This window comes from Girardinichthys multiradiatus, chromosome 24, assembly GCF_021462225.1.
Source record: "Girardinichthys multiradiatus isolate DD_20200921_A chromosome 24, DD_fGirMul_XY1, whole genome shotgun sequence".
In the NCBI taxonomy this organism is placed as follows: Eukaryota; Metazoa; Chordata; class Actinopteri; order Cyprinodontiformes; family Goodeidae; genus Girardinichthys; species Girardinichthys multiradiatus.
This window is the reverse complement of record NC_061816.1, coordinates 7,559,435-7,580,025: the sequence shown is the minus strand read 5'-3', so window position 1 is coordinate 7,580,025 and position 20,591 is coordinate 7,559,435. Positions and strand designations below refer to the sequence as shown.

At 38.5% G+C, this 20,591-nt stretch overlaps 1 protein-coding gene across 9 annotated transcripts; it reads left to right on the top strand.

Annotated features, from left to right (window-relative positions):
- Positions 1-831: 831 nt before the first annotated feature.
- On the top strand, positions 832-19,774 carry LOC124861845. Of its 9 annotated transcripts, none has more exons than XM_047355797.1 (17): positions 833-1,239; positions 3,021-3,170; positions 3,268-3,393; positions 3,475-3,638; positions 3,721-3,808; positions 7,602-7,700; positions 8,068-8,094; positions 8,173-8,196; positions 11,126-11,149; positions 12,243-12,320; positions 12,489-12,527; positions 16,085-16,123; positions 16,216-16,317; positions 17,262-17,330; positions 17,438-17,512; positions 18,125-18,221; positions 18,771-19,774. In XM_047355797.1, exons 1-16 carry the CDS (start codon positions 1,167-1,169, stop codon positions 18,175-18,177), a joined length of 1,230 nt encoding a protein of 409 aa, XP_047211753.1. In that variant the 5' UTR covers positions 833-1,166; the 3' UTR covers positions 18,178-18,221; positions 18,771-19,774. The 9 variants fall into 9 exon arrangements, with proteins under 9 accessions (XP_047211755.1, XP_047211753.1, XP_047211754.1 ...); XM_047355798.1 differs by having other exon boundaries at positions 18,768-19,774; XM_047355796.1 differs by having other exon boundaries at positions 18,551-19,774.
- The last annotated feature ends 817 nt before the right edge of the window (positions 19,775-20,591 follow it).

Genomic DNA, 20,591 nt, shown 5'->3' with positions numbered 1-20,591 from the left:
GCTCTTTGAAGAAACCTTCATAATATGAGCTATAACAACATTTAATTTCCCTTTGGGATTAATAAAGTATTTTTGAATTTTAATTTAATTTAAATTGAAAATGTCAGTAATCACTAATCAGAGGTGACTGCTTCAAAAGGCTGAAAAAGAAAATATGAAGTCATGGGAACCATCCTTTGTCTCCAAGCTACCCTCAATACAATTATTATTTTTTAAATACGTTTTTATGTCTTCATTATGATTTGTTTCAAACTACTTTTATGAGTTTCACATTATTTTCATACCCAAATCGGATCTTCTTTTAGAAAATAATAACAGGGTATCAATCATTTTGCCCCAATATGTATTTTTAGCCCTCACAATATCTCTGAAAAATCAATACCGTTGATTATTAAAAGATCAACTTTATGAAAATAAACAAATAAATAAAAGTCCGATGCCAGGGAATAAACTACAGAAATTAGGAAAAAATAGAACAAGTCCGTTGAGAGACCTTTTTGTTTATTTTATTATTTTATTTAATTCAAACAGATTCGATGTAAAAAAGGAGGTTATCGAAGATTATAAGTAGAAAACAAACTCCAGTGGCAAACCTCAATAAAAAAAAATCACTTCCTGTTATCGTCCAAACATATATTGATTTATGCCCATAGTCATATTCTCGTCAAATCCTGTGCTGCGCATGATTTCGTTCGTCCAATCAGGATTGGTGGTTGAGAAACGCCCTGATTGAGAAACGCCCACTTCGTCTGCAGAAACCCCTACTAGGGTGTACAGGGCAATGGCGCCCTCTAATGGACAGCTGAACTTCAAGCGATGTTACATTGTCACAGGTTTTATTTTAGACTTTTAAGGCAGTGAGCAGTTATCTGTAAAATGTTTTGTTATGGCCGCCAACAATAATAGGAATGATTGCTGGATTGAAAATAGTCCAGCAAGAAGTGTGAAAATGAAGTCGGTTCAGGAAACAAGTGACGCACTTGTTCAATAAATTGCTTTCGTTTTCACTTCACTCAGGGTGTGTCCCTGTTCACTTCGACTCAATCTTCATTTGTTTTTAACGTCATTATTTCTCTCCCTAAACAGGCTCACACTCACTACATCTGCTGCTGACGCTCTGCACTAGTTTTATTAGTCCAAGTTGTCTTTTAGTCGACATTAATTTCATGTTACCGATCATGTTTGTTTTCCGGACTCTGGTTGTTCTGATCGTCCTCATTATTACGGAAGTCAAAGGTGGTGAGTATGAAAATATAAAAATAACGTTGTTTTGGTTTATGTTTTCGCTTGTTAAACATGGACCTTATACCGATGTATATTTTACGTTATTTTTAGTGACATTCTTTAATTAATAACCTAAAAACTCAAATAGCCGACATTAAACGTTTTACTTTGTCAAAGTTAAAAAGGATCATTATCAGAAACATGTGACTGATCCACAGACAGTTACTAAAATCAAGAAAAGGGTGAAATATCTGGACCCATCCTCTTAAATGAGCTTTTCACCCCTTTTGAGTAACTCCGCACTGTTTAAGCGCCGGCGCCCCTGTAGGCGGGGACAGGTACTGCATTCCATCCATCCATCCATTTTCTGTACCCGCTTATTCTTCCAGGATGTTGTGGTGGGGGAGGGAGGTGCCTATCTCCAGTGGTCATCGGGTGAATGGGGGGGTACACCCTGGACAGGTCCTCAGTCCATCACAAACACAGAGGATAAACAACTAAACATGCACTCACTCATACCCAAGGTCAGTTTAGAGAGACCAGTCAACCTTACAGTCATGTTTGTGGACTGTGGGAACCCAGAATAGCCAGAGTTAACCCACGTTTCCACAAGGAGAACATGCAAACTCCATGCAGGTGGACCTCAGAGAGGATTCAGACCTTCTTTCTGCAAGGCAACAGTGCTACTAACTGCTTAACCATGCAGACCCTCATAGTAGATTGAAATGTTTTTAAAAACAGATTATTTATAAACAAACTATTTATGTATTGTGGACATAATTTGAGTAAATTGCTGCATTTTAAATCTATATTGTAACAATGTGAAGTCTGACCCAAAATAGATTGTCACAAATAAATGGCATTTCTTCTACTTTTTTAACATATTAGGACAAAACTGTAAGGAAAGGTTCTTTAGTGTTTGTTTTGACATTTCTAACCCAAGAACTCAAATACTTTAAGCTTTATTATTTGTCTGTCAGTCATTTTCTATACCGCTTCTTCCACAGTGGATTGTTAGGCAGTAAATGCGATTGTCTTGTCACATTTGTCATTGGTTCCCCCTGCTGTTTGGGTTTGTATTTAAGCCCGTTTGTTTCATTTGTTCCTCGCTGGTTCCTTATGTTTTGTGAATGTATGTGAGATTATGTCTGATCTTGTGTGTTTGCTACCCTGTCCGATCCTGCCATGAGTAAGAAAGTGTCGTCTTACCTGCAAACTTTGAGATTCTGGAGTTCTTCCCCGCATATTGGTCCAACAGAAACCCACATTATGACAGGTTCTTAAAAAGCATTAACTGTTAGGTTCTCTAATGAATTCCTGCTTAAATTCAGGAAAGACGACCCAAAACCCACTATAACCGCTAGAACATCTTGAATAAGATGCTTATATGGATAATGAGTTCAAAATGTAGTCTTGAATCAATGAATAAAGTCAGTGACAACATAATTAAAGCTTTTCATCAATCTTTGATGGTTTTCCTTACCTCTTAAATAACAGAGCCAATAAAAACAAAATACGTTTAAATATCTTTAGTGATTTATTTATGAGAACCTTTAAAAAGTAGAAATGTTAAAAGAAAATCATCTTCTGTAAATGATCAGATTATAAGTGTTAATTCTGCAGCCTGTTAATGATAATCCCTGCAGATTTGGCTTCATTTATCAGTGTAAATAAAGTAAAAGGAAATCTGGGAAGCAGATAATGACACCAAGGGGTAAACATATTAAAGCTGCTGAGTCACAAAAACACAAAACGTTCACATGAAGGAGTAAAAATGTTCTTGTTTTCATTCGCAGCTAATCTGATCTACAAAACAGTTGGAGACTCTGTTGTCCTGAATCCAGGTCTGCTCTCTGGTCCCATCAGTAGCGTGACCTGGAAGCATAAATCGGACCTCGCCTTGGACTGGTTCGGGACAGAGATTACGTGTTACAGAGAATTTGAAGGTAAGTTCACTTGTGACTGGACTATAGAGTGTTGTAACACCTGAGATCCTGTGGATTGACATCATGCATTATGTGTTTATATGGATCCTGGTTCCAGGTCGCTGTGATTTGGATCGAACAAGTGGAAGTCTGATTATAAATAATCTGACGCTAGGAGACAGCGGCATCTACTCCCCTGAGATCAACAACAAAGAACTGGACAAGATGGACCTACTGGTTCTCCGTGAGTTCAGCGGGTTTGACTGAGGTTTGTTGGGTTTGAACCTGAGTAGAGTTGATGGTAATCTGTTCTTGTTTCTGTCAGAACCGGTCCCAAAACCCACGGTGTCCATACAGTGCAACAATGAGAAGACCTTCTGTAATCTCATCTGTGAAGCCAACATCATTGCTGAGTTTGGATCTGTCACATATAAATGGAAAAATGAAGACAGGGTTCTGTCCAACAGCAAGGAGCTGGAGATAAAAACGGTATGAGGATGAGAAACCCTGTAAGAACTCAGGATAAAAACCTGATGGTCTGGTTCTGAACTGTTTTTCATTTGTTTCTCAGGAGAAAGATGGAAGCTCCTTTATCTGCGAGTTGGAAAACTTTGTTAGCAACGCGTCCAGTGAAGCAGTGATCAACCCCTTTAGCAGTGGTGAGTTTCTGTCCATCCTGTCCCAAACAATGTCTCACAACAACATTCATCCCTTTAGATTTTCCTCCTTCAGTTGCATCACAACCACAAACTTCATTGTGTTAAACTGGGATTTTCTGTGATGCAGTGCTGTGAAAAAGTATTTACCCCCTTAACAGATTTCTTCTGTTTCTGTCTTTTTGTCTCATTTAAATGTTTCAGATCATCAATAAAAACCTGAGTAAAAACAAGAAGTAGTTTGTAAATTATGATTTTATTTATCAAGGAAAGGAACCTCTTTAAACTAACCCGGCTCTATGTTAAAAATATTTACCCCCTCAACATAATAACTGGTTATTCCAGCCTTGGCAGAAACATCTGACACCAAGAATATAACTTTTGATGATAACTCTGTAGCCTCCCTGTGGAGGACAGACTTGTCTTAATTCAAACACATTGGAGGGTTTTCAGCCAACAACCTGTTTAAGGTCATTACACAGCATCCAAATGTTGGATTTTGGTCTAGACTTTGACTAGGCCACTCTAAAATCTTTATTTCGTTTTCATTCGAGTCATTGAGTGGTGGACTTCATGTTGTCCTTCAGATTATCATCCTGCTGTAGAACCATGAAATTGGGCTTAAGGTGACAAGCTGATGGCCGGACATTCACCTTTAAGTCAAGTCAAGTTAGTCAAGTTTATTTATACAGCTCTTTTCAGCAACAAGGCACTCAAAGCGCTGTACATGAGGAAAAACATTACAATGATACAGAAAAACAAATCAAATGACACTAATTATCCTTGGGAGTTTACTGGTAAGAGCTGGTTCTAATCCAATCTTTCTAATAATTAGATCATTAAGTCCTCTGTGGTAAGGAATTCATCCGGTGCTAGAAGAAAAATGATAATATTAATCGTTGAGGTCGCTGGTATGAGGCAGTTTTGGTCCCATCATTCAAATAAGCTGGGTCACTGGTATAAAACAGTTTTAGTCCAAACTTTTTAAATACTTATATTGTTTGGCTGTCACTGGTATGATATAGTTGTAATACAATTCTTTTAAGACATCTAAAATTCTCTGGTCATTGGTGTAAAAACAGCTTTAGTCCACATTTTCAGATACTAATAATATTTGGCTTTCTCCTTCTGAGAAATCTAAAAATCTATGAAAAGTAATGAAATCACACACTTAGGTAGATGAGAAAAGAGACCACATTAGGTAAGTAGAGGGAAAAAATCATATTTCACACTTTATCCTTAGCAGGATACAGTTTGAGATTGCAAAAAACCTCAGCACAAAGAAGCAACAAGTTGACAAAACAACATCATGCAGGGGATCCGGTGAAGGCGGTGTGAGGGGTGCATATGTTTATCTTGAGCATGTGTGTGTGTGCAAGTAAGTCCATGAAGCACTGTCACAGAGGCCATTGTCCTTGATGGTACGTTGGAAGGTTCATCAACCGGTCACAAAGTTCTGAGCAGGTCCACAGATGTCCTCAGGGAAGGGAGGGAGCAGAGCGTCATGTTTACATAACTTCCAGGAGAAGTTGAAGATAACCAGCCATCAAGGCCGTGCAGGGGAGCCAGATTCAGAAAAACAACAATTATTTGGGTTAGGCTGACTCTTAATTTTCCGTCAGCGTTGAGAGTCTTGCTGGTGCTTCTCAATGGCGAATCTAAACAGCCAAATTCCTGGTCCTTTCTGCCAGATCCGAGCGAACAACTTTCTCCAAGATTTATCCCATTTCACCCCTGAGTCCAGGAACCGCAACCTGCCAGCGATCCTGTGTAAGGATCACATCCAGTTTGCGATTCAGCTCACGTAACATCTCAGTCTGAGTGTTGATCATCCTGAAGATCCCATCACACATGCCAGGCAGCCTCACAATTGCCAGAACAGCTGCCGACCTTTTTTGAATTTCTCGATATGCCAGGTGACTCCAAAAAGCAGAAGTCCTGTTATCAAATATCCAATTGTGTACACATCTTCCACATCCTCGACTGACAATATCGACAAACACACAATCCTCCACTTCTGCCAGGAGTCCATCGTGTATCCGGAGAGAAATGTCCCGTCTGGACAGTAGGGTTCCCCTTCACCCTGTCTTCTTGTCGAGAAAATTTGATCAATTGCATTGAGAGACCAGCTGACCAAATCCATAACTCAGAATTTTGCAAGATATGCAAAAAGAGGTTCCAAAAAGAAAGACAAGACACAGCTGAAGCAGGGCAGATATAGGAGGGTCATTTAGGGTTTTCTGTTAGAGAGCAGAGGTCATGGTTCAGTGAATTATGGAAAATCATCCAGATGCTGAAGCAGCAAACCAGCTCCAGAACATCTCACTACCACCACCGTGTTTGACTGTCAATGTGATGGTTTGTCTCTGAAATGCTGTGTTAGATGTAGGTCAAAGGTAACGTGACAAACACCTTCCTAAAAGGTCAACATTTGTCTCACCAGTCCACAGAAGATTTTTCTCAAAGTCTCTGGTATCATCTAGATGTCTTTTAACAAATCTGAGATGGAACTTTCTCTTGTTCTTGATCTGCCGTGGTTCTGGTCTTTAAACTCAACCATGGAGGCCATTTTTGTCCAGTTTCCCTTATTGATGAATCATGAACTCTGATCTTAATTAAAGGAAAGTGAAGCCTTCCTGCAGCGATGAGAGATGTTTTTCTGTTTTCTTCTATAACTTCCTGGATGAGTCGTTATTGAGCTTTTGGAGTAATTTTGGTAGGCTTGCCCCACCCAGTAAGGTTGACCACTATTCCATGTTTGCTCCATGTATAGATAATGGTTCTAACTGTGGTTCTCTGAAGTCCCCAAGGCTTTTTAACTCTTTCCAAATTGAAAGATGTTAATCACTTTGTTTCTCATTTCTCATGTTTCTTTTGATCGGGGCGTGATGTGTTGCTTTGGAGATATTTTAGCCTACTTCATGCTGTCAGAAAGGTTCTGTTTAAATTATTGTTCGCTTCTGCTGATCTGGCAGTAATCAGGTCTGGGTGTGGATATTAAAACTGAACCCAAAATTGTGGTTACTCACAGTAAAGTCATGATTTAACATGGGGAGTAATTACTTTTTCACATAGAGCCAGATGGGTTTGGATAGATTTTATTCACTTGGTAAATTAATCATTTGAAAACTGGATTTTGCATTTACTTTTGGATAACTTTTGATAATAAAATTAGTTTGATAATTTTACAGTGACAGAAGAGCTAAAACAGAACAAATCTGTAAGGGAGTAAATACTTTTTCACAGCACTGTAGGTTGACAAGGTGTATAATTGAGAAGTGGAAATAAAATCATACATTATTTTAAGAAAACTGTTTAAAACCAAAAGGTTGAGAAATTACATTTGCAAGTCTTATTTGGTATGTCTTCCAGCTTTCCACTTCTAGAGACTGGTCTGGACTTTGACTAGGCCATGCCAACACATCACTATGTTTAATCTAAACCATTGCATATTAGCTCTGGTTGTATGTTTAGGGTAATCGTCCTATTTAAAGGTAAATATCCACCCCAGTCTCAAGTCTTTTGGAGCCTCAAATATTTCCATCTTCCGATCAACTCAGACCAGCTTTTGTCCCTGCTGATGAAAACCTTCCACCTAGCATGATGCTGCCACCACCGTGGTTGTGATGGTTTATGCAATGTTACTTTCCTGCCACACAAAGCAAAAACGTTCAAGTATTCATAATAATACCAAGAGCTGTAGGTGTTGGGCTTTGTTAGAGTCATAGTCTAAAACTGGTGAACAATTGGCTCTGTGAACAATTTGTAGTTTTAATAATTAACTCTTTCATTTCAGGGAATAATCCTGCACCAGTGATTGTTTCAGTTGTAATTACATTCCTGATCCTGATTGTGATCCTGATTGGAGTTGTTCTATTTTTAAAGTACAAAAAAGGTAAGAATTTACTAAAAATATCACCATTACTTTCCTGTGTTATTATAATGCCTCATCATGTTCCATTTCTTCCATATTTTGAACAAAAACAAGAAATCTCAGCCTGCAGATACTTAGTTAGTTATTCTGTCATCAGGTGGGAGAGTTTCTTGGAGGTTTTGTCATAAAGCAGAACCAGTCTGTTAACTGTCTGTTTCTAAGTTTCACTTCATTCAACAAGCAATGAGCAGCTTTTGGTTTGTGTATATGTGAGCACATCTCACCCAGGAATTACTGAAGGACTTTGTTGTTTACAAATATGTGTTTAAACCTGAACTACACAACAGCTATGAATTATTTAACACTGATGTCTTCATTTCTTTTACAGGGTGTTGGACCCCTTTCAAGACAATGGGTAAGTTACTAAATCTTCTGTAAACGATAAACTTATAACTAATCTTGAATATGTAACATGTATTTATCTTTAATACAGGGTGCTTTAATAAGAACACACAAAGTAAGTTAAAGTCTTCTAATAACACTTACATATAACTGATCTTGAATATGTAACATATGTATTTATCTTTAATACAGGGTGCTTTAATAAGAACACGGAGTAAATTAAAGTCTTCTAATAACAGTTTATTGATTACATACAGTACAGACCAAAGGTTTGGACACACCTTCTCATTCAAAGAGTTGTCTTTATTTTCATGACTATGAATATTGTAGCTTCACACTGAAGGCATCAAAACTATGAATTAACACATGTGGAATTATATACTGAACAATAAAGTTTGAAACAACTGAAAATATGTCTTATATTCTAGGTTCTTCAAAGTAGCCACCATTTGCTTTGATTAATGCTCCGCACACTCTTGGTATTCTGTTGATGAGCTTCAAGAGGTAGTCACCTGAAATGGTTTTCACTTCACAGATGTGCCCTGTCAGGTTTAATAAGTGGGATTTCAAGCCTTATAAATGGGTTTGGGACCATCAGTTGTGTTGTGCAGGAGGTGGATACAGTACACAGCTGATAGTCCTACTGAATAGACTGTTAGAAATTGTATTATGGCAAGAAAAAAGCAGCTAAGTAAAGAAAAACGAGTGGCCATCATTACTTTAAGAAATGAAGGTCAGTCAGTCCGAACAATTGGGAAAACTTTGAAAGTGTCCCCAAGTGCAGTCGCAAAAACCATCAAGCACTACAAAGAAACTGGCTCACATGAGGACCGCCCCAGGAAAGGAAGACCAAGAGTCACCTCTGCTGCGGACGATAAGTTCATCCGAGTCACCAGCCTCAGAAATCGCAAGTTAACAGCAGCTCAGATTAGAGAACAGGTCAATGCCACACAGAGTTCTAGCAGCAGACACATCTCTAGAACAACTGTTAAGAGGAGACTGTGTGAATCAGGCCTTCATGGTAAAATAGCTGCTAGGAAACCACTGCTGAGGACAGGCAACAAGCAGAAGAGACTTGTTTGGGCTAAAGAACACAAGGAATGGACATTAGACCAGTGGAAATCTGTGCTTTGGTCTGATGAGTCCAAGATTGAGATCTTTGGTTCCAACCACCGTGTCTTTGTGCGGCGCAGAAGAGGTGAACGGATGGACTCTACATGCCTGGTTCCCACCGTGAAGCATGGAGGAGGAGGTGTGATGGTGTGGGGGTGCTTTTCTGGTGACACTGTTGGTGATTTATTCAAAATTGAAGGCATACTGAACCAGCATGGCTACCACAGCATCTTGCAGCGGCATGCTATTCCATCCGGTTTGCGTTTAGTTGGACCATCATTTATTTTTCAACAGGACAATGACCCCAAACACACCTCCAGGCTGTGTAAGGTCTCTTTGACCGAGAAGGAGAGTGATGGGGTGCTGCGCCAGATGACCTGGCCTCCACAGTCACCGGACCTGAACCCAATCGAGATGGTTTGAGGTGAGCTGGACCGCAGAGTGAAGGCAAAAGGGCCAACAAGTGCTAAGCATCTCTGGGAACTCCTTCAAGACTGTTGGAAAACCATTTCAGGTGACTATCTCTTGAAGCTCATCAACAGAATGCCAAGAGTGTGGAGCAGTAATCAAAGCAAAAGGTGGCTACTTTGAAGAACCTAGAATATAAGACATATCTTCAGTTGTTTCACACTTTTTTGTTCAGTATATAATTCCACATGTGTTAATTCATAGTTTTGATGCTTTCAGTGTGAAACTACAATATTCATAGTCATGAAAATAAAGAAAACTATTTGAATGAGAAGGTGTGTCCAAACCTTTGGTCTGTACTGTGTAACTAAGCAATATATCAGATCTATATACAGTTTCTTGCAAAGGTATTCACATCTGTCACATCTTTTCATAATACATCAACCTTCAATGTATTTTATTGGCATTTTAAAGTTGAAACCAGATGTTTGTTAACTCTGTATGAAAACAAACTAGACTAAACAGACTAAATATTTTCTGTTTTAGGTCATTTAGGATTACCTAAATTATTTCTATTTGGTAAATATCAGAATAATTAGTAGAATAAATTATTTTTGAGATTCTTTTAACTTTCCAAAACATTAACTTTGTCATCTTTAATCCACTTTCTAACTGAGCAGTAGGTTTAGGGTCGTTAACCCTTTCAAATGGACACATAATGTTTTTTACTCATGATGCCATCTATTTGTGAAGTGCACCAGCCTCTCCTGCAGCAAAACACCTCCACAACATGATGCTGCCACCACCTTACATGGCGGCTGGGATGATGTTCTCATTGCTTTTTTCTCCAAGTGGATCATTGATCATTATGGAGAAACACTTGAAGTTTAGTTTATTCAGGCCACAGTTGCTTCAGTCAGCATCTTCACAAGGTCTTTAGCTTCTGTTCTGGGGTTTATTGGCAGATTGTGAACCATAAGTCATCTCTGGGACACAGAACACATTATCTTTATACTAGATTATAATTATCTCAATAGATGTGGCAGCTTTGAGCATCTGGAAATAGTTCATCTAGGTTTTCCCAAACTGTTTAAAGGCATATCATCTTCCTGTGTGTAAACTTCAGAATTTTAAATAAAATATTTTAAAAATCTCTTGTTTTTCTGGCATTTAGCAAATAGGAAAGATTTAGATAATCCTGACGTTAAACAGGAAGGATTTAGTCTGATGTTAAACAGTGACGGGGAAAAGTGATTACATGTCTTTGTATTCAGTCCTCTTTGCTCCAACGCCCCTAAATAAAACACGGTGCAACCAGCTCCATTTAAATCCAGCTGTGTGTAAATTATTCTCAGTATAAATCCAGCTGTTCTGTGAAGGCCTCAGAGGTTCCTTAGAGAACATTAGAGAACAAACAGCATCATGAAGAACAAGAAGACAGTTCAGGGAGAAAGTTTTAAACAGGAAACTGTTTTAATTAGTAAATATTTAGAACCTAACTTATATTATCTTCTCTGACGTAGATGGAGATGTTGCGCTTGAACAAGGTGAGTCAGTAAATAAACTGTTTTCTGAAGGAACAATTTCACTCTTTCAGCATTTCATAAATATCTACTTTTTTCAGACCCTGCAGTCATATTTCAGGCTGCGTCCCTTCATAGCTGCAATAGAAATATTAATACAGTGTTTTATAATGAGTCCCATTCATAGTTTGTGTTTTTCTTTCCGTTTTGCTTGTTTAAAAACAGCTTGTTTAAAAATAAGTGCACCCATGCAGTGTAGTGATCATTGTGAGTCAGTCTCTGTGGAAATCACTTCAATTAATGGATCTAGTGAGTAAAACTTTGTCAGAATCTCTTTTTATTACTTGACTTTATTTAAGCAGTAAATTGACACCCATGTGTTGACATGAAAAAATAAATACAGAGATGGATGCATAAAAATGTTGTTGTCCAAAGGAAGAGTAGAATTCATTAGCAGCACAGGGTGCACCTTAATCAATTAGAAAATCAACAAGACATTTATTTTTTCTTCAGTACTTTTATTGAAAGTACTGTTCATCTAGGAAGTAATATTTACTATATAGAGGTACTAATATTTGGTACCAATAAGTGGTCTCAGTCTGGGTCAGTAGGCCACACAACCTGACTGGACAAATGTCTGGCAGATGTTAACACTAAGCCACTAATGAACATCACTAAAGAAGCTAGCTGTATCCAAGCAGAGTAATGGAAAGTTGAGTGAAAGGAAAAACTGGTAGGAAAAGGTGCAGCATACAAAATGAGGCCTGGCCAAGTATTGAGTGAATATTTTGTGTAGTACACAGACCTACTTTTTGGTAGGACATTTCTATATTAAAATAATTTTTTATTGATCTTAAGTAATATTAAATCAATGTAATTATTTAATTAATATATTAAATTTAAGCTGGACTTACAATTAAATTTTTTTCTGGTTTCGTCAGCTGTAGAAAATCTTGAATAACAACGATTTTCATATCAGTTGACGGTACTTTTGTCAAAAAAGTCAGCTAAATTTGTGATTTTTAAGTCTTTTCTTTCTTAAAAAAATGTGTAAAGACAAACTCTTTTATTCCTTGAACCATGGTCTTAATTGTCTATTTTTTTCCCAATTTTATAGAAACGAATAATTCAAGGTCTGATGAAGCACCTAATGGGGCCGTGTTTAATGTGAGCCCAGGAACCAGCAGTCAAAATGGTAAGATTTTCTCAAACTATTTCACCAAAGTCTGGAGTCATCATTTTTGTTTCTTGATTATTGTGTGCAAATTTGTCACAAATATAAATCATAGTTTTGTTCTGTAATTATTACTAAATGTCACACAGTTACAGTGTGTGTCACTCATAGTTTGTGTCTTATTGACAGAACATGAGGCGTTGCTCAGTGATACCAAGAACCCAGCTGGTACGTGGACATTTTCTGTTTGTGGGTAAAATAAAATCCACCAAATCCAGGTGAAGTAAAGTGACCTTTCTCTGGAGGGGGCTGCATGAGATGTTAGCAGTACAGATGGTCTACATTAACACTAGAAATCACCAAGCCAGACACCTAGCACACCAAAATGATGTAGAGAAACTCAGCTAAGAACCTCCACCAAGCTTTGCCACCCAAACTAAACACAATTCAAAGCACAAGTAACAATATGGGCTTGTCACAAGAAGGCTCTTGTATTAAAAACCATTGCAGGGTACTTATATTTTTAGGCCCGAGCAGGAAGGCCTGCAAGGGCCTATTGTAATTGCTTCGTTTCTTCTTATTATTATTCAGGCGACAAATTAATTGCCTTTTTGGGGGCCTAAACATATTCAAAAACTCACCAAACTTTACCCAAAATTGTCCCCCTAGTGAAATTTAAGGTTTTTAATGGAATTGAAAATGGGCGTGGCCAAACTGCTCTACAGCGCCCCCTAAAGTGAGATAGGCCAACTGGTAAGTCCTAGAGAGTTGAAATTTGGTACAGAGCTAGATCTCTCCAAATCATGAAAAAAAGTCTCCTGGGGGTATGCCCTAAAACTTACAAGAAGTTGGCCATTTTGGGTCAAAGGGTCATTTTTGGACGTTTTTCACTTTTCATACATGTCTAACTTTAACAAACTCCTCCTAGGGATTTTGAGCTACCGGCTTCATATTTGGTTAGTATGTAGTTAAGGCCATACGTTTGGCTTTAACTTCCACATACATCGTCTGATCTGCACCAAATGTAATGTGATTGATTCTAGTCCAGTCACTAACAGAGATCTGATGACATATTTGGTGGGCGTTGCCTAATTTGTCCACAGTGCCCCCTAGAAAATTTAAAATAATCAGCCCCAAGCCATGCTTTCACTGAGGAATCTGAAATTTGGTACACATATATAACTTATCAGGACCTACAAAAAAGTCTCTTGGAGCATAGGTCCAAACCCCACAGGAAGTCGGCCATTTTGGATTGTATTTGTTATATTGACCCCGGATTTGCCCTTTCTAGCCCGCATATCTGAGCGAACTCCTCCTACAGCTTTTCACTTACAGACTTGATAATCACTCAGTATACTCTTAAGGCACTGGGGATTAAAAGGTGCGAGGGCCTTCAATGCTGCTTGCAGCTTTAATTCTCTTTGTAATTTTCTTTCTTCTGGGTCATCATTGGTTTTTCCAAGTTCTATTGGCCACTCTAAACAAATACGTTTTTAATCTTGATTTAAAGCAACTTGGGGTTTCGGCGCTTTTACAGTTTTCTGGGAGTTTATTCCAGATTAGTGGAGCATAAGAACTAAAAGCTGCTTCTCCATGTTTGGTTCTGGTTCTGGGTGTGCAGAGTAGATTTGAGCGAGATGACCTGAGAGGTCTGGGTGGTTGATACACTGACAACAAGTCGGTAATGTATTTTGGTGCTAAGCCATTCAGTGATTTATAGACTAACAGAAGTATTTTAAAGTCTATTCTCTGAGCTACAGGGAGCCAGTGTAGGGACTTTAGAACCGGGGTGATGTGCTCCACTTTCTTAGTTCTAGTGAGGACGCGGGCAGCAGCGTTCTGGATCAACTGCAGCTGTCTGATCGACTTTTTAGGCAGACCTGTGAAGACACCATTGCAGTAATAAATTCTACTAAATATGAACGCATGAATTAGTTTTTCAAGGTCCTGCTGAGACATTAGTCCTTTAATCCTGGAGATGTTCTTTAGGTGATAGAAGGCCAACCTTGTTACTACTTTTATGTGCCTCTGAAGGTTCAGGTCTGAGTCCATCACTACACCCAGCTTTCGAGCCTGACTGGTGGTTTCCAGCTGTATTAGCTGAAGCTGTGTGCTAACTTTTAAACGCTCTTCCTTTGGTCCAAAGATTATTACTTCAGTTTTGTTTTGATTCAGCTGAAGAAAATTTAGGCCCATCCATGCATTGATTTCTTCTAAGCATTTATCCAGCGCTTGAATGGGTTCATGGTCACCTGGTGACATCGTAACATATAGCTGTGTGTTGTCTGCATAGTTATGAAAACTTACATTGTTGTTTATTAAAATCTGAGTTAGGGGGAGCATGTAGATATTGAATAGAAGGGGCCCTAAGATGGACCCTTGGGGAACGCCACATGTGATTTTTGTGGTCTCTGATGTAAAGTTACCTACTGACACAAAAAAGTACCTGTCCTCCAAGTAGGATTTAAACCAATTGAGTGCTGTACCAGAAAGGCCGACCCAGTTTTCCAGGCGCTCTAATAAAATGGAGTGATCAACAGTGTTGAATGCTGCAAAAAGGTCCAATAATACCAGCACTGTGGTTCTTCCACAGTCTGCATTTATACGGATGTCATTGAACACCTTGACAAGAGCAGTCTCTGTACTGCGGTGAGCAGGAAACCTGACTAGAAGACATTGAAGCGGTTGGTCATTGTTAGGAAGTTATTTAACTGTTGAAACACAGCTTTTTCAATAATCTTACTGATGAAGGGGAGGTTTGATATAGGCCTGTAGTTCTGTAGTAGCAGCTTGTCCAAGTTGCTCTTTTTCAATAGAGGTTTGATAATTGCTGTTTTTAGTGCCTGGGGGAAAACATCTGACAAAAGGGACACGTTTATTATTTTTGTTAAATCAGAAGTTATTACAGGAAAAGCTTTCTTAAGGAAAGCTGTGGGTAAAAGATCGAGACAGCAGAAAGAAGAGCTTAGTTGCTGTACAATTTCTTCTAAGATTTTGCAGTTTATTTGGTAAAATTGGGAAATTTTGTCAAAATCAGTTCTAGTTGGAGACAACTTTGGTCCTGGAGTTGATGTGGATGTGCTGACTGCTCCTCTGATCTTTTGGGTTTTTTCAGTAAATTCATTGCAGGCCCTGGTAGAGTGGAGTTCAGATGCTACAGTTACAGGAGGGTTTGTTAACCTGTCGACCGTGGCAAATAATGCACGAGCATTTTTAATGTTTTTGCTGATAATCTCAGAAAAGAAAGATTCCCTTGCATTTTTCAGTTGTAGGTTATATCTGTAGAGTCTCTCTTTATAGATAATATAGTGAACCTGAAGTCCAGTCCTTCGCCACCTGCGTTCACCTGCTTTTCAACACTCCTTTTTTTAACTTCTGACTGGTGGAGCACTTCTCCATGGAGACATTTTCTTCCCAGAAACGACTTGAACAACAAGCTCCTGGCTTGTTAGATTGTGTAATCTAACTGAATCTAGATACTGATATGTTTCATCAATGCTGAGCAAATAACTGAAGTTTTCTGATCATTGAAACAGAGATTTCATCAGAAATGCCAAAGGACCCAAACTGTGACCAGTCTGTAGTTTCTGCTGATGTGCCTCCTGAACCTGATGAGGAGATTTGTTTTAGTTACTCTATTAAAATCACATAGCTTCTAATGCATGAATAATCACTGTTAATGCTAAAAACATATCAAGCTAAAGCTTTCATCAACATTATGTGGTTTTATTATTACTAAAATCAAATGTCTAGTGTGTCCAAACTCAGTGTGTGTTTCTTGACAGAATGTGATGTGTTTCCCAGTGAAGCCATGAAGACAGCTGGTAAGTGGACATTTTCTGTTGTTTTGTTAAAATCCCAGCAAATTCAGAGTGAAGTAAAGTGAAAGCCTACAATGCAGTGGTTGTTTTGATAGACCAGGATCAGAATTCAGAACAGGGACCATTCGGTGAGAACCAAGGAGAATCAGACCAGGACATCAAAACTGAGGAAGCCCAGAAGACCAGTGAAGGATCTGGTGGGTTTTCCAGATATTTGTTTTTGTTAATGACTTTATTTAGGCAGTAAACCCAGAACCATGTGGAAAAAAGTCAATTTATCCACTTTAATATAACACCTTGCTGTTCAGGGGGTTGCATGAGATGTTAGCAGTACAGACGGTCTATGCTAACGCTAAGAATCACCAACCCAGACACCTAGCACACCAAAATGACGTGGAGAAACTCAGCTAAGAGCCTCCACCAAGCTTTGCCACCCAAACTAAACACAATTCAAAGCACAAGTAATTATATGGGCTTGTCACAAGAAAGCTGAGATTCTGCTCTTCACAAAGATGTTGCTTCCATCCCTGTGGTACTAAAAACAAAGTGAGTTAGCAGCCAGAGATTAGCATAAAAAATAGGGGATAAATGTAGTCCAGTCCTTCATAAACAGCTAATGTCTCCCTATTCTCAGGAGCAACCGGGGAGGATGGCGCCTACATATTTAACACATGTAGGCGCCTTCTCCCCATTTATGCATGAAAGCAATAGAAAATATGTTCAGAGCGCAGCTTACAGATAAGTCAGTTTTCTTTCTATCTAGTACTTGTGCGCCTCCTCCATTTGCCAATGCTGCCCTGGGCATCTGTCCAATTTGAATTATCAAAATGAGCCAAAAATAGTTTTATTCAGGTTAAATAAATAGCCATGGTGATATACCAATGACATATAATTAAATTCTCAGTCTGGTAAGTGAGAAAGGTCAAATGGTACATTTGTTAGAGTCGCCTAAACAAACCTGGAGTAAAACATCTGTAAAACTGCTCAGGTCCCCTTTTTATCATCTATATTTGATCAGTTACTCATCAGATATTATCGTACTACTTCCTAGATGAACTGGGGCAGCGTCCTAGCGAACTAGACACTGATATGTTTCATCAACTCTGAGAAAATAATTGAAGTTTTCTGATCATTTTAACAGAGATTTCATCTGAAAAGAACCCAAACTGTGACCAGCCTGCAGTTTCTGCTGATGTGCATCGTGAACCTGGTGAGGAGATTTGTTTTAGTTACTGTATTAAAATCACATAGCTTCTAATGCAGGAATAATCACGGTGTTAAAGATAAAAAGATATAAAGCTAAAGCTTTCATTTCAGCGAACGTTTCATGGTCCAATGAAGGATCCAATCAGAACCTGCCTAATGTGAACCCAGGAACCAGCAGTCAAAATGGTAAGAGGGTTTGTATCAAGTACCATGTACAATACCACCATGGTCATTGGACCAGCTCTTGGTACCTTTGGCAGTGTGGGTCGGTACCAAGTCCTGCTGAAAGATAAAATCAGCTTCTCCATAAAGCTTGTCAGCAGAAGAAAGCATGAAGTGCTCTAAAATGTCCTAGCAGATGGTTGCATTGACTGTGGACTTCAGAAAGTGGACCAGAACCAGCAGATGACATGGTACCCTGAACCATCACTGGCTGTGGAAACTTCATGAGTTTCCAGTATTTAATTTTTTCACAATATTCTAATTTTCTGAGAGACAGAAGTTTGGGTTTAATTGTGGGTTAGTTATTATCGTCAAAATGACAACAAATAAAGGCTTGAAATATTTCACTCTGTATGTAATTAATTTATAGACGAGATGAGTTTCATTTTCTGTGTAAAAAAACACTCTAATGTTTCTAGTTACAAAACAATCTAGAACATTTTCATAATATTTACATTTTTTGAGCCGCACTTCAACTCTGCAACAAAACAGTTTGTTTTGTTTGTGAAAAAAAACTCCATATTTTGAATAGAGGAAATGCAGACTGACAGTGTTGTGGTTCTTTTGATAGATGAGGTCCAGAATTCAGGAGTGAAAACAGAGAACCTGGACCAAGCAGAACCAGCTAAGGAATCAGTAGCTGTGGAAATCCCAGAGAACCGTGATGTAGCTGGTGAGTAAAACCTCTTCAGATCTTTTTTTAACTGAGATCAAGCAGCATCTTGGTGTATTGTCTTCTGTCCAACCAAACCTCAGAAACCTTGGTATTATTTTGAATTCTGCCAATTCACTGGAGCGCAGTTCTGGTCGATTAATCAGAATTTATTCAAACCTCCGGCTGCAGACTGAGAGCAGTTTTAAAGGTTTTTCTTTTTATGGCTCTAATCTATGATTATATTTCCTCCTTAAAGGATTATAGGAAAGTCTGTCAGCTTGGAAGTACAGTGTTTCTCTCATGTATCTGTACTGATTATTATTGTCATTTCAGAGATTTCATCACAGAAGTCTAGTGATGAAGAAACACCTGACCGACACACTAAAGACGAAGACCAAAGCTGAAACGCATCCTCCATGTTTGTAACTGCTGTGAGCTGGTCCTCTCTGGGAAGACGTGAAGAACCTAGAAGCTGTTTAACCATTTAACTTATTAAATGAGCTGACATTTCAAACGGTGCAAAGCAGGAACAGTCTTGAATATGGACACGTGTGTCTGTCTCAGCAGGATGTTGAGGAAGGAGGTGAAACATGATGAACTGGATCTGGAACGTTAAGGGAACAAAGTCTGCCTAAAATAAACTTTTAAACTTAATTTAAACACAACAGCAATATATTTGAGGAGTTTTTAAGTTGGTATCTGTTTCTGGATAAATGCTATTTATCAATCAGCGTTTGTGGTGCAAAAAACAAAAAACACAAAGCAAGATGATCATTATGCAGATATTTTGCACAGTGTTTTAGGATAGTATATCTGTTTGTTGTAAATATGTTTGTTCTTGTGTCTTTAAAGTATATTTATTGCTCATTTTCATGTCAAGACGCCCTGAGCTCAGTGTTAGTCAGTTTTTAAATTGGATATTAATGAGAAATCAGAATATTGGCCAGTTTCAGTTTCTGTATCCTAATGTAATATAGATGAATTTTAGGGAAATATTTAGTTTTTTATCTCTGAAGAATTCAACCTTTAATGTTGCCAAATGATCTGAGAAACATTTGAATTCCTGCAGAATGTGCATTTTATGCCCTTTGACTTCAGCTGCACCTTCTTCTCACTGAGGACCAATAGATACCCACTAAAGAGGAAGGCACACATGCTTTGGAGGACAGATAAAGGTTTTTATATTTATTAAAAGAAACAATCATTTGAGCTTTGATCATGAATCCTTTAAACGTATTAATGAGTGTTTTTGATCAGCATGTTGTTACTACACACGTGGCAGCTGAATTCACTGTATTTCCACTAGGGGGCAGCAGACTCCACTTGTTACAACACTAAAGTCTGTTTTTGACATGAAAAATGTGCTAAAATGAGCAATAAAGGGGCTGAATGAGAAAATGTTTGTAATTATTTTCTTACTCTACAGATTGTTTTGAAATTAATTTAAAGATAAAGAAAAAAATGTTCAGAGTTATGTGGTAAAGTGTTTAAAATGGACCAAAATCCGATATGTTCCTGCAGAACTTCAACCTGACTTTGTACTTTGTGTAAATAAAGTTATTTACTACAAACTTGTATAGTTTTACTTTCCAGATAATGATTATCTAACATTTTGATTCTGAATGCTGAATTTTAATGTTCAGTTATTAAGGTTGGTGGATCAACCACAGTACAGGACAGCCGTCCCTCTCCACATCAACACTCTCCAGCTCAGTATGGATGACCTCAGGTTTCAGTCCTTCCAGCAGGTTCTAGGTCTGCCCCAGGGTCCACTTCCAGAGAATGTACCTGGAAAGCTATCAAAGGGAGGCATCCTAATCAGATGCAGCTCTGCTTCAATCCTATCTCCTTATCTCCAAGTCCAGCTTAAAGGAGGAAACTGGAGAAAAGATCCAGGATCTTGTTTCTTCAGTCATGAGTCATGACCACCAGTTAGAGTTGAAACTACTCCACTTTCTTCATCATGACGATATGAAGAAGCATCCTCAATACTGCAGAAGAAGCCCAGATCCATCTGTTCCCCTCCTGCTTCATCCTACCATCACTTATGAGCAGGACCTGAACTCCTCTGCTTGAGGTAGACATCAATCTGGAGGGAGCCGTCCACCTTGGTGGCAGTCAAGGTCAGGGTTATTAGGTGATTTCTAATGTCCAAGACTAAAAGACCTAAAAGGGATCAACAAGACCGGCATCAGGTTGAGCTTCTTGGTTCAGTTTTAAGCCAAGACTAAGGATTCTTAAAATTAATAAAAATGAAAATCTTGTGACTTTTAAATAAGTAACGAGTGAAAAGCTTTGAGATAAAATAGCAATGCAGCAGACTGGACAGCTCAGGTTGACAGGTTGTCTCCTGAAACATTAGAGCCACCATCTTGTTCAACAGGCACA